Below are 14,611 nucleotides of genomic sequence, written 5' to 3' on the forward strand. Positions count from 1 at the left end.
CCTTGGGAAGGAGGAGGTTGGTCCTCGCCCCTGCTCTGCAGGATGGGGATGGGTTAGTGCAGCGCCGAGCACTCCAGTGCTGGAACGAGGGGTGCTAGTACACCCCCCCTCCCCCGCTTGAAGTGGTTTCCATCAAATGCAGGGTTCACACTTTGGGTCTCAGCACCCCCTGCATCCTCACCCACACCATTCCAGGCCAGAATGGGTACAACCCTACCCCCCCCAAATGAGCACCCAGCCCTGGCACAGCTGTAGAAACCAGTCCCCCTGCCAGAGCACATGCCCCCCAGTGGAGAGCCCCTGGCCCTGAGAGCTAGGCCTCTATAGAGCTGACTAAGGATCTTCCTTCAGGAGAAGTTATAGGGGGGCACTGTCACCATAGCAACAGAGAAGTGGCAGGGTAGAAGGGAAGATGAGAAGTGGAGTGGGAAGGGGGAGAGGGAGGATGTTACCATAGCAACAGAGGAAAGAGGGAGAATGTTACCATGGTGACTGGGCACATGTGCCCTGCATAGGGATAAAGAGAACTCTGCAACATGGGCAACAGGGAGAGATGGGGAGCAGGCAACTGTTACTGTAGCAACAGAGAGAAAAGGGAAGAAAAAGATGGGGAAACTGTTACCAGGGAGACAGTAGGAGGAGACTAATACCAAGGTAACAGAGAGGGTCCTGTGACTTCTATAGATATGAAAGAGGAGGAGAAAATGGCTCTTATCCTAGCAACATACATCTTTTGCCATAGCAACAGCAAAAGCAAGGATCCCTCGTAAAAGCAAGACACACCAAGGAGACGAGATTATAGCAGGCTTGCAAAACGGTCACAAACTTTACCAACCCAAGCGCAAATCCCCAAGTCCCACACTTCAGCATGATAAGAATGGGGGGGCAATGATTCTTTACTCACCCAGAAAAAAATTCTTCACACTGCACAAGAATTTTGCAAGAGTGTAATAAAACAGCCACAGTAGCAGAGCAGAGCATGATCCATGGAATGGATTAATACATGCAGTATGATATGGGATGATCCCCTATAAGGCCCGCTGTTAACAAAACAATGTGAACTTAAAAATTTGGCTTTTGTCTGAAACTGTTTACCTATCATTATCACAGCTAACATCTGAGAGTCTGATCACTGAAGGAGATTATAGGGGAGAAATACTCTCTTCCTTTGTTTATGTGGGTTTGACAGCACTTTGTGATACTCAGTTTCAATGTTTTCCCTTGTACTGTTAGTTTCCATGGGTTCTTCACCTAGTAATGGGGGGTAGGGAGAGAAGCATTTTTAAGGCTAGGAAGCTGTGCCTGAAAACTGACAAAAATGGCCTGAAGACTCAGGGACAGGTATAATATTTGAAGCAGCTTTTAACTTCATTTTGAAATTGACTAGATTTCAAATTGACTTTGATCCCAACTTGGGTCATACAAAAGAACTTGTGACTTCCAAACAGAAACAGCTCTGTTTGTTTCATTTAAATACCTTTCATGCCTTCTCTGTCATTATGCTGCACTCCCCCCTTTAAAAATTTTCTCTGTAGGTAATTTTAACAGAGCAAAACACCATCCTTACAACAATACATTGGCATCTATACTGTGTACACAGATCAAACATGAAGGTTTCCTTCAAGAGATCCACCACCCATGCACATTTGATTTGGTTTGTCTGCATTGGGGAGATGTCAGGTTTTGTTAATCCTGATGTATTTTTAACCTGTGCTACCCATGAGTCTATTCCAGACATGAAGCTCATTCTAACAACTCTCCTCTTCAACAGTGGGTTTTGATTTGATATCTGAGTATTTTATACAAACTCAATTTAAAAAAAAATAAAATAAAACACAAAACATGCTCAGATTTATCCCTAGCCAGATCTAACTCAGTTATTCTCTTTCTAAACCAGCATATAATGAAACCAAGTCTCCTACATCTCTAAAGGTTTTCGCACTTTGGTTTAAAAGTTATCCTGACCACCAGTTCTCTTGTCTTACACTGCTCTCTGATTTAATTATACTCAAGTACTTTTGCAGCCTTCTGAGCCAACTCAGGACACAACTTTACAGAGATGCTCTCTCCACAAATTGTATTTTATCTGTGTATTATTGAACCGCTACATTGAACTCAAGAGTTTGCACAGGCGGGGGCAGAGGATTTTCAAAGGCCATTAAGGCCCAAATCCTCAAAAGCATTTAGGCTCCTAACCAACTGAAATCAATAGGAGTTAGGTGCCTAAATCCTCTGAGGATCTGGTCCTACCTCTCTGCCGGTTTTTAATCCTGAATACTTTCCTACCTCACAGCAGGGTATTGAAAGCTTAACTCTGATGTCTGTACAATGCTTTGACATCTGATGCAACACGCCATATGAGGGTAAAACACTACAGATATTTCAGGAACCAAAAGAAACTGAGTATTTTAAGATCTTCATGGATTAATCATTTTTAAGACACTTCATACCAACAACTAAACCTCTCTTCAAAGGGCATTTTAGCCCCATTCTAGACCCTGCCTTCGCAGTAACATAATGCCTTCACTCCATTGCATATAGTGCAGGATTTTGCCTCCAGGAGGAGTTAAAACCAATAACCTGGGATTGTTAATGTGCAGTAAACATGCTTCAAATTAAGGTAAAAAGATTTCAATCTCTCTGCATATGGTGGTGTAAGGAATTCTCTAGTACCCCTAAAGGCAAGTATCCCTCCTCCCCAGCAAGCAATTTCATTCCCCCATATTAGCTTTCCTCTAGAGTTACTCACTGACAATTCATCATCATATTCATCTTGATGACCTTCAGGGGCAGTGAATTCCACATGCTGACTGTTCTGTAGTGCCATTAGAAGAGTTTAAAATTACATCAAGTCCCCATTAGAGGGACTCAGCTCTCAGACCCTCTTCCTCAATAAAACCACTTAAAGAGAAATGAATCCAGGTGATGTGTTTCCCAGGATCCACTGCTGTAGCCATTCCCCATTTTAATCATGAGAAAGTCTACACAAAAAAAACGATGAGTCATGTTTTCAGGAGACTAGGTGCTGCCTAAAGGAATACAGCCCATTGTTGGGTTCTAAATACCTTGTGCTCTAATTTCTGCAAACTTCCTGCCCCTGTTCCCCTCCCCAGTCGTCATCCACACCTTCCCCAGAGGTTTTATAACTGGGCTCATTGACTGCTGCCTGCCTGGGATGGCTTAGGAATAGTAACATGGCCTATGCTGACATTTTGATCCTGCTATTCAAAAATACAATACCTCTGAATAGGTGGAAGATGACATATGCCTCTTCCGCTAAAGGCAAAGCTTTAAGAGTGGGATCTGATGGCCCCTCTCCACTAGAACAGGGAAGAGCTGTAGGTAAAAGTTTTGCCCACCCTGCAGAAGGGCCATGGCCAAACAGTCTTCGCTTTGTTCATTGCTTATGGCTCAACCTCTCCTGCAACAACAATCCCACAGTTCCCTTGTGCAGGACTCCGTGAAGACTCAAAACTGGACAAGTTGGTTAGGGCAGCCGAGCTGAACAGGCAGTCACACGCCTGGAGCCGGGCACCAGCATAACAACTACACGGAAACAGCCAGTCTGTCTTTGTAACTTATTTATTTATGAAGTGTGAGGTAATGAAGAAAGTGCTAAATCCGACCACAGTGTTAACTCTAAAGTTTCTCAGGAGGTCAGTGAGGAGCCCGACAGCTCAAGGATGGCTGCATGTGTTTCTGCTGCACAGTGGAGGGTCAGCCCCACCACCACCTCAGGAGATGAAGGCCATGGGTCCTATTCCCCTCCTCCCAACCACTGAGAAGGTGCCAACGAAGGCAGCTGGTTAGTATTCACGTTACAGGTAGATCTGTGGGGAGGTGAGAGAAGACGCTTGGACAGATGAACAAATGAATATTTGGGGGGGAGCTGCAGGTCAGCCAACAGAGGCTTCTGCTCAGATCCCTCCCATGAGGCAGCTTCAACCCACCTAGTAAAGCCAAAATAACTCCAGGCAACAATTAAATCAGCCCTTTCTATTAGGGCTGCATGTGGGTTCTCAACCAGCACCGCTCCTCAGAGCCTGCTTTCGGGGGAAAGCCAGGCAAGGCAGGGTAATTTCACCAAGCTTCCAAGAAAGAGGAAAACCCCATTGGTTATTGCCAGTTGTACAACTTGAACTGGGACACAGGTAACATCTTCCAATGAGGAATCGCTCACTGAATAAATCAGAACACAGGACCCTTCTTGGATTCTCCTAGAAAGGCATCAGGAACATCTCCCCGTCCACTCCATGCTGCAGCAGGCACAATGCACGCCCCCCGAAAAGGTTTACAAAAAAAAGACAAATCTTTAACAATACTCTTCAAAAAAGTTGTACAAAAATACAGTATAAAAAAAAATGTCCTCCAGTGTAAGACTCAGGCAGGTACAGCAGCAGTTTCTAGAACACAAACCGCAAGACAAGCTACTGTGTAAAGTGGTAAGAAAGTGAGGTATAGTCCATTTCATGTTGGTCTCAGTTCTCCTCCAGGGAAAGGAGCTTAGCTACCACCACTACCCACCCTGGGGAGAAACAGGCTCTTTAATAAGAACAGCCCTGGTCCCTAGAGGAAAGCCTTCCCAAACCACCTACAGGCATTCCCCAGCTATCACTGCTTGTGGAGAGACAGACCCCACACTGGAACACATTGCCCTTGTATTCCGGATCTGAACACCCTGGCCTAGATTCTCTCTACTCAGCTGCAGTGAAGCATGATCCAATTAGGGATTTATAGCCTTCTTCTGGAAGGGATGGGTTGTATGGGGTCTCCATCCCCACTGATGCAGAATAGGATGTGGGACTTGCGAAGGGTGGTGCCTGGGGAGGCAGGCCACTACAGACCCTGAGGACGGGTCAGGGAGGGAATGGTGGGAAAGCACCACAGTGGGGAACCAGTGCTGGAGTTGGTTCATCTTCTGCCATTCAACCCAACCAACAGGTCCATGGCAGCAGCTGCCATGTTAACCATCCACTACCTGACCCTGCCCATCAAAAATCAGGTGCGTATGAAAGCGAATCCACTGAACTGGATTCAGATATGGGCCCTACCTGACGCAGGAACCTGCCATTTCTAGGTTTGGGCTTGTCCACGCAGGCCCGTGTTTTACGGAGCGGCCTCAATTTTTGAGTGCCCAACTTCAGGCACCTGAGGCAGCTCCCCCTGGCCTTCGCTGGAGTTGTTCCGCATCTCTGTTCAGATGCTTGGGAAGTCAGGACGTAGGTGCTTTAAGTTGGACACCCTCCGAATGAGGCCCTCAGAACTCAGAGGTCACTTCTGAAAATTTCAGCCCCAGGGTCTTGCAAAAATCCAGCGTCCCCACAGGCTAAGAGTTAGCTCAGCCCACAGTTGGCAATGCCCTGCTCTGTAAAAGGAGCCCGAGACCAGACCTGGATAAGGGAGACAAGAACCCCCTTCTTCCCCACCAGTTTAAAAACTTCCTAGAATGCAAGCCATATTCGTGTGCGCTGGCTGCAGTGCATTCTGGGATCTGTAGTTTGAAGGGTTCACAATAACCAAAAATGTGCAAATCAATATTGGAAAGGTGTCGAGTTTTTGGCAGCTAACGTCCCTTGAGATGGGCGATTCGTTTCAACAGCTGATGCTGTCTCAACTTCAGCTGCCTTTTCTCTGAAGCCATCCTCCTCTCTGCACTCACTAGGGACTGCAGGTATTCCGAAGCTTTGCTCAGGATCACCACTTTGGGGGTTTTGGGACAGTTCGCCAGACCGGGGACCTGGTCCCTCAGTGCCAGAAAGCGTGAGCGGAGATCATTTCGCCGCTTGCGTTCTAAGTAGTTGTGGTTTTTCCTCTTGGCCATGTCCTCGCTATCTGAGCTCGGCGGGCTCCCAGTTTTCAGCAGGCAAGGCTCAGGTGAGGAGCTCTCTGCAGCTTGCTCAGGGCTGCTCACGGGTTCCTCCTTGATCTCCTTGTCCGAGGTCTCTTCCTGGGAGCAGGTGTCCGGTGGAGAGCGGGCAGCGTAGTTGTGCTGTTGCTGATGGATGGAGATGTGGAAGTGTTTCATGCAGGGATCCAGGGGGTCTGCTCGCACAGTGATGGTGACGGGCTTCCTCATGCTGAGCGATTGTCTCTTCTCCACCGTCACCACGTCAATCTCTTCACCCTCTGTTCAAAACAGACGCAAGCAAAACAACCCATCACTTAGACTAGTCGAGCGATTCCCTTCAGCAACCCCTTACCCAGCCCTCTTAGAATGGCACATCAAAATGCCCAAACAAGAAGAGACCAGACTGCCTGGTGCATGGATCTCCAGTGCCTCTGTATGTCATGGCCAATCACCCTGCTGGTCTCTTAGCAGGAAGAGGATCATATTGCTTTAAGTGACATTCAACTCCTGCATTTACAATTCCACCCCAGCAAGGCTGATTTAATGGGTCTCTCTCACATCCACTAATCCCAGTCATAGGAATGAGATTTCTCTCCTTAGCTTCTTGCTCTTGTGTCCCAGGAAATGGGATGGGGATTTCTCACTGTTTCCCTTGCACACCAGGGGCAACACTCATTAAGAACAAAGAGCCAACAGGCAAGAAATTCCTGCACCCCTACCTCCCACCGCTGCACCAGTCCTCTCCTCCCCCAGTAGAAAAACGGGGAGCAAAAGCCTTCTCAGCTGGGGACAGAGTTTAACGATAAAGATCTTGTCAGGCTCTTTCATGGCCCATTGGAATTGTAAATGAGGGATCTGGGGGCTGAGTTGGCCTTTGTTCCTGTTCACTGCAGCTTCGCACTTTAGTGACTTGTTACTTTTCACAAGTTATAAATCCTATTCATCCCCCCACCCTCGTATTCTCCTCTCCCCATTCAGCTAAAGATTTCTGGAAGGGGAGGGGGGGAAAAACAATCCTCCCATCTCACACAGTGGGGGAGGGAGGACATTTTGCCATCAGGTTCAATGAACCGCTTAGACATTCACCATTTAACATTCCTCCCCTCACCACCTCCAAAACATGCTCGGCCTTAAAAGAAAGTCTGAGGGGAAAGGTTATCAAAGCTGTAAACAAAGAGGAACAGATTTAACTCTTTAAAACTCCATTTTAACCATCCCCAAATTATAGTGGCTACTATAAATTCACTACCTGCCACTTTCCAACGTCACTTGGGCTTTCCCCCAATAGACTGTAAAGCTCAGAAGAAAGCACATATCCCTCACTCATGGCATGCAAACGGTTTTAGTAATACTTTATATTAACCATGCCTTTCACTCAAATCAAAGCACTTCACTAAGATGGGTCTCCATTTTTACAGTTGGGGAAACGGAGGCACAGAGCCATTTAATATACTTGCCCAATGTCACGCAGCAAGTCAGCGCATAAGACCCTCAACACACAGGTGAAGCTCTATCCTGGCAGATAGTTGAGGTTCTGTCTCTTTTTGCACTTCGGCCATACTCATTATGCCAAAAAATTGTTAAAAATCAGACGGTGGCAGAGGAGAGATTAGGACCCAATCAGTCTTAATCTCCAAGAGTTAGGCTCTTGACTCACAATCTGCTCCCATATTAGACCACGCAGTCTCCTGTGCCCCAACTGCTAGAGAGATTATCATTCACAGTTCATGCACCATTTGGTGATTAGCACGGAACTGATGTACAAGTTGAGAATTTGCTACTGTGGCTTTATTGTGTTAGGTCCCATCACATTTTACACTCACACACACACACACACACACTTCCTGGTTGCTTTGTATTGTGCACTTTTTAGGCCCTTCTTTTGTCACAAACTTCCATTGTGCAGACATTAGTATCATTTCCCCATTAATAAAAATCTGACTGGTTGGGCCCCTCCTCCCTGCCAGGTGGCCATTGGCTGCCTCAGCAGGCACTTGGAATGTTGCTGCTGCTAAGCTACCCATCCCCATCCCTCATTGGCCAAAGCCGGAGTCACTCACTGAGGCCCCCCTCTCATTGTTTGCTGCAATCTGTTGCTTTTGTTCTGGGGCCATGTGGCCTGGCCAGCCAGTGCATCAGCATGGGCACAGGGCCCTGGATTCAGATCAGGAAAAGTGCAGGTCAGCGAAGTAGCAAGATTGAAGTAGATGTAATCAATACAGTTCCCACCCCACACACTAATTGAGATTAAACCTTTTAGTGCCTGCAGCCTCCTTACTGTCTCATCAGCCTAATGTAATTAAATCTTAGTCCTAAAGGTGCTTCTTGGCCCAGCGATGCTCATCCCTGCAGTGAGTCACAAGTACTCATCAGTGAATCATCTCAGTCAGACTTTTGTATTCAGGCAGAGATAATGGGGTGTCTACACCCTCCACCCCCAAGGGTGCCTTAGCTAGTCCTGTCAGAGAGCAGGGGTTATGGTGGAAGTAATTGAAATCCTGCCTGGAGTTTAGCTGTATTGAAATCACACTTCCTTCAGCTGGGCACGACTGGGGGGGGGGGGGGAAGAGAGAGAAGAAAAGTGTAGCGGTTTGGGATGTTTTGTCTGCCATTAAGTGACACCTTTAAGACCAGGCTTGTTTGTTTTTGTTTTAAATTGCATACATTAAAGCTTCCACCCCTACAGATCAAGGCTCAGACTTTGTTTTGGTGGGGTTTCCCTTTAAGTCACTTGTCACTTTCAAGCCTCCGTCTAGCATTTGCACCAGAGCTTTCTAGTATTGTAAAAACAGGAAAGGGAGGAGGCAGGACCCTTTTGCAGAGGCAGCCTTAGTGTGCGACAGAGAGTTTGCAGATGCATCGGGTTGCTTTGTAGCTTTCGGCCACATCCCGAGGAGAGCTGTCCCCAGACACAACAACTGTTTTGTGACAGTCGAAGCCCACAGAGAGATTTTGCCTTTTGTTCTAGCGAGGGGGCCATCGGAGACATGCTTCCTCGGGGAAACTCTCCCACTACCTCCCCCCCCCCCCCCGGCCAGGCGGCAAAGGGGAGCCGTCTTGGTCCGCTGAAATCTAGCAGTGGGGGGAGCAACTCGGGCTGGGGGTGTAAATCACGCAGGAAGAAGAGCAACATGGCTGCGTTTGAAAGCTGTACAGGAGGCTCTAAGGCGAGCTGCAAACTTCCCCATGCAGCTGGGCTTCCCTCCGAGAGCGTTTCACCAGCGCGGTCTCCGAGCGGGGGGGGGGGGGAATGAGAAGCTGGAGAACAGTGGAATGAGGGGGGGCCCTCCAGGGACACACGCTCCCTGCAATCGGCAGGGATTTCCCCAAGCAAAAAAAACACAAAAAAAACAAAAAAAGCCCTAGCTGGGAAGAAGTCAGTCAGCTTCCCTTTGTTCTTGGGCGTGGGCTTTACAAACTAGCTTGGAGTCACAACAAAAGGAGGCTGGGCTTGGAGAGAGCCATTCCCAGACTGTTTACCAACACCGCCACACATGTGTAAACGGGCGTCCCAGGAGCAGCGCGGGCTCGCCACGCTGGAGACAAAGTTCACGGCATCGCGGCTGGGACCAGCCCACGCCTTGATTCAAAGCAAGGGAATGGGACCCCCCCCACACACACTTCAGATCCCTTACCAGAATCACATTCCCGCTCGGAGCCCGAGGAGACCGGGGCGAGTTTAGTCTCCGCCAAGGGGCAGGTGAAGACAGCGGCGGGATCCACGCACTCGCTCACCGAGCTGTTGAACCCGAAGTCCTGGGCGAAGGCAGGCTTGGGGGGGTTAACCCTTTGCGTGCCCGTGGAAAGTTTCTCGGTCATCGCTTTCTCCAGCCTCCCCCGGGCGGAGAAGCCGCTCCACATGCAGTCCTTGAGGACGAAGGCGCTCAGGTTCCCAAAGATCTCCCCGGGGTCGAGCAGATACTCCGGCTCCTCTCCGGCCAGGCAACAGCCCGAGAGCCACTCGGACCGCTCCCCTGCCCCGGAGCAACAGGCTTTTTCCCCCGCCGTGCACAGAGGGGACATGGGGGGGGTGGGCACCAGCTCGAATTTCTTCCAGATGTCTTCGCTGGGGGCGGTGGAGCGGTAGAAATCCTCCTCGGAGTCATGGTCGTAGAAGTAATGCTGGTAAGAGTCGAACTCCATCTCCGGAGGGGAGGGAAGCCTGGGGATCCCAAAGCGCAGGGTCAGCAGCTGGTAGGCAAGGGTCCAGGCCTACCAGGGACGGGCGGGCAAGCCCCCCTCTAGCCAGGAAGGGGGACACCCCTGAGAGCCGGGCAGCCCCTGTATTGGGGCCACCCCACGCCCCCAAAACTCTGATTAGTATCACGTCCCGTCCCCCCGTGAGGGGTGCAGGTTACAAAGGGGTGCCCGGCTCCCGGGCTCGGAGCAGAGGCTCTGGGAACCGCGCTGCCTCCAACTTTCCCAGGGGCGCACAGCTACAGCCCTTGGAGGTTCAGCCCCAAGGGACCCACCCCCTAGAGTCACCTGTCTCCAGCGTCCTGCTGTTGCTCCAGGCGGCTGGTTCGGTCTGACTGTAGCCTGCACCCCCCGCGGAGCATCCCGCGACCCCAGCGACCGCTGACTGGGAATCACTCGAGTGCATTGTTCCCCCGCTGCCTTATATATCCCGTCTGGAGCCGCTGGCCCCTCCCCGCCCCCATCTAGCGGGCCCCCAATCAGGGGGCCTCAATTTGCATAATGGGCGGGGCGATACTTTGTACGTCACCTCAGTGCTCCGCCCCGCTCAGCTGCTCCTGCTGGCCCTCGCCGGTCGTAGAGTCCGAGCCGTGACTGCAGGAGCGTGCACACGGCCGCGGGGCTCCGAGCGCAGCCCAGTTACAAAGGAAAGGAGCCAACAGCAGCACCAGGGAGTGTTTGCTCGCGGTAGCTTCAAGGGCAGCCTTCCCTGCCCTGCAAACACACCCAAGGGGCCCCTCCCCCGGCCAGCCACGCATTAACAGTGTCTTAACCCCACCCGCTAATCTCTTAGCCCTAGCAGATCCGGGACAGCTGTGGACAGGAGAGGAGCCCTGAGTCCTCACCCCAGCTCTGCTGCTGACTCCCTGTTGACCTGTCTGTGACTCCAGTTCCCCTCTGGACAGACCAGGCCGGAACATTGCTCTTCTCTGTAAAGCACTGGGCTGTCTGGAGGGTGCTGCCCAACTGCAAAATAAAATCCCTATTTCACGCACCATGTTTGTCCTCACCCGAGGCTGCTGCAGTGGAAGTGTTAGATTCTATCTTTTAGCTGGGTGACTTCAGGGTATACTCATTTTGCTGCGAAGTTATTTGACTGACCTATTCATTAATTGGTTATTTATATTATACTTGGACGCCCCAGCCAAAATCTGGGCCCTGCTGTGCTAGGCGCTGTACATGCCCATATCCTATGTCAGTCTGGGACATAAAAACAAAACACCCCTGACCAATACAACTAGGCTGACAAAACCCCCCATGGAGATGCAGCTCTGCAGACAGAAGCTAACTTTGTTCCAGGAGGTGGCATTCCAACACTGGCAGAAAAACTCCTAGGACAGGCTCTGTAGTGTAGACGTAAGCCTACTAAGCATCCCTGTCCTTAAGGGTTTACAGATTTTGCAAACTACACTATTTTAATATTTTTATTACTTCTGTTTATTATATATTAATTCTTAACAACATATGTAATTTCAAAGCCTGAATTTGTATAAAAAAGATATTCAGGTACTACAGGGATTAGGCAGGCAGGAAGATATATCTGTATTAGCCTGCCTTTTTTGACTGTTTATGTCATGTGAGTTTGTTATAGGAAAAACACGGAAAAGGTTTAAAAATACATGGTATGCTGCTGGTTGTTTTAATATCAGAGCCCGTTAGATGTAGCATGTAATTTAAGAAACAAATACATAGGATGATAGTAGTTAGAGAGGAAACGCCTATTCAGTCATTAAGTTTCTCCCATTAATACAAAGATGGGGTTTGCAAATTCCCAAGCAAATCTCATGATAAAATGCAGAGAAAGAAGAATATATTGATTTGTTCTTTAAGTACTAATGAGAAATAGTCAAGCCTTGTTTTAAGCTCCGTCAGCAAGCCCAAGCTGTCTTTTGCATCCTCTTCCCTAGTCAGTTTTGCATTGAAATATGCTTGGAAGCCGTCTCCTTTATTTCCATTCATCCTTCGAGAGAATAATCTGGTTCCATTAAAGAACTAAATTTCTTCTCAATTGCAGCTAAAGTCCTATCATAAAAATGAACTAGTGCCCAAGAACTCTCAATGCTTCAGGCCTGTGAGGTAAAAGGAGGATGGTGCAGTGGTCAGAGCACTAGCCAAGGCTTTGGGATACCTGGGTTCATGTGCTTGCTCTGCCACAGAACACCAGTGTGACCTTGGGCATGTCACTTAGGCCCAGATCTTCAAAGGTATGTAGGCATATAACTCTGATTTCTAACTGAGCCTCTTGGGGTAGGTCTAAATGGGGATAAAAATCCTGCAGTTGGTCCAGATCAGCTGACTCAGCCTCCACGGCTTTTATCTCTGTGTGGACATAACTTCTGTGTCTCCATTCTTTATCTGCAAATTGGCAATAATCCCTACCTCTCAGGGGTGCCAGGGGGATAAAAAATACTTTAAAAGATTGTAAGGTGCTCAGATACTATGATGAGAGGGGCCATATAAATCTGTACCTAAACCAGGCAGAAAATAATCACCTACTCAAGGGAATGCAGAGGGTGGGTGCCACACACAGCTGATCTCAGCTACTTTATACCCAACAATGCACAGAACCCTTCACGCTAATCCCACTTCCATTACTTCTCACAGAGCAACAGGCTTGTACTCACTGGCCCATACCAGATCAAGTCCCCACACTGAATCCAGAACCGATTTACAATAGAAACGACGTGAAATACAACTGAATGAATAACCTCCCAGAACTTACTAGAGCAGAATCTCTAACGTATTCCAGACAGGACTATTGAGCTGCGCCACCATCTGGCGACTAGCTGCAATTGCACCCCAGGGTCCTCTTTTGTAACTGGAGTTACATAAAGTTAATTAAAAAGTTGGTTACACAAAAAAAAAAAAAAAAAAAAAAAGGAAATGGATGTTACCAAAGATCTATTTTCAGTTAATTCGAAATGCCAGGTTGAGATGGGATGGAAACTACCTGCCATCAGTTTAAGGAATAACATTGACAAGAGGAAAAAGGGAAAAGAAAAAAGAAACAGAGGTAAGTAAGATTTTTGGTTTAAAAAAAAAACCAACATAGTCGCTGTCTTGCTTCTGGACCCCCCCAGGTGTACACAGACTTGATGAAACCATCCCTAACGGCTGCCCACTTCTGGAGTGCAACAGCCCGGTGATCAACTGACACAAACACCCTCCAGGACTGGAGTAGGAGGGAAACCCCTACAAATATGAAAACTTCCAAGAGATCTTTAAACATCCAGGCAGAGCAGACAGATTGTGGAATGTTAAAAGTCTCACACTGGCAGGATCTCAAATGACATGTTCTTGTAAGATGAAGGCTGAAATATAACAGAAAGATCTTAATTTAAATTGGCATATTAGGCCAAATTCATTCAAGGGCTTTATATATATATATTGCTTACATGGGCATATTTCTTCGGCTTTCCCATGGTGCAGTAAGTGATGGTGGGAGTGCTGTTACATACAGGACACCAGTATATTAATCACTATGGGTGAGATCCTCACAGTTCCACTGAATTCAATAAAGCTACGTCCATTTACAACAGCCGAGGTCTGGCCCTCTGCTCATCTAGACTGCAGAGAGAGGACACCGATGGGCAGTCTGACTAGCACTAGTGCTGAGATTGCAGAGTGCTCCTGCAGACCAAACCTACCTTCCGCCTGCCTTCTCCAGAAGGATTTTGCCTGGAAGCAGGATTTTTGTTGCTTGACCTGCTCCCGTTTGGCTGTGCTAACTTCACAACCCACAGCTTGAAGTCATAGAGGCTCTGACCCAGCTGAGAAAGGAGCAGGGGAGCTCAAGAAACAGGTTCTGTTGCATGCCGATGCCCTTGAATAGCAAGAGATGCAGGAGACAAGAATGTGAAGCTGTTCGTACAAAGGAGTGCAGGACCTGACTTCCCTGCAGCATCTCCTCTGATACCAAGGGGCCTGGCCTAGCTGCAGCACTCCCCTTACCACACAGGCTCTGGACAGGAGGGCTCTGCTCGGCTGTAGATTAATGAGCATACTAACCTTATGCTGTTTGTTTATTTTATTAAATTCTGTATGATAGGAAATGGAGCAGCACCCTGTGTGAATCTGATAGGGGAGCCCCGGCACGTTAGTTGTCAGCTCCTTACAGCTGCCTTTTAGTTTTTTCCCTTTCCATCAATAAAATTCTACTTTTGGGGGGGGGAAAAAAATCCAGGGCAGACTCATCCCATCTCTTTCAAATCTTTCCAATCATTTGCTCCACCGTTTCCTCTTTATTCATTAACAGGAGGGGGCCCTGAGTGTAAAGAGTTAATTTTCCTCCAGGACAAAAGCCTGTGATAACAGATTTAAGGGGAGGCAATTAGCCAACCCCTCTGACTGCAGCACAAATATTTGCATCATTGCTTCTTAATTGCTTCCTCAAGGTCTGGAATGGGGAGGCTTCATTTGAATGGATTCACCTTTTAAGAAGAACAGTTTAGCAGGAGAAGACAGGCCTCCAGGCAATATCCCCCGACAGGAGCATCAGGGTGATTTATAATTTATGAACTGCCGGTGGTGTTCCTGGGGAGGCACATATGACAGAGCAGTTGGTAG

At 48.4% G+C, this 14,611-nt stretch overlaps 1 protein-coding gene across 2 annotated transcripts; it reads right to left on the bottom strand.

Moving 5' to 3' along the window:
- Window positions 1-245: 245 nt before the first annotated feature.
- Window positions 246-11,007, bottom strand: MYCL (MYCL proto-oncogene, bHLH transcription factor). Of its 2 annotated transcripts, none has more exons than XM_067533736.1 (3): window positions 10,891-11,007; window positions 9,484-10,010; window positions 246-6,126 (listed from the first exon to the last, which is right to left on the bottom strand). In XM_067533736.1, the coding sequence occupies exons 2-3, from the start codon at window positions 9,989-9,991 to the stop codon at window positions 5,564-5,566; spliced, it is 1,071 nt and encodes a 356-aa protein (XP_067389837.1). In that variant the 5' UTR covers window positions 9,992-10,010; window positions 10,891-11,007; the 3' UTR covers window positions 246-5,563. The 2 variants fall into 2 exon arrangements, with proteins under 2 accessions (XP_067389837.1, XP_067389836.1); XM_067533735.1 differs by lacking the exon at window positions 10,891-11,007 and adding an exon at window positions 10,334-10,420.
- Window positions 11,008-14,611: the final 3,604 nt, after the last annotated feature.

The sequence above is a fragment of the Emydura macquarii genome, unplaced genomic scaffold (genome assembly GCF_026122565.2).
Source record: "Emydura macquarii macquarii isolate MOO-44397 ecotype Brisbane River unplaced genomic scaffold, CSIRO-AGI_Emac_v2 contig_3348, whole genome shotgun sequence".
Lineage (NCBI taxonomy): Eukaryota > Metazoa > Chordata > Testudines > Chelidae > Emydura > Emydura macquarii.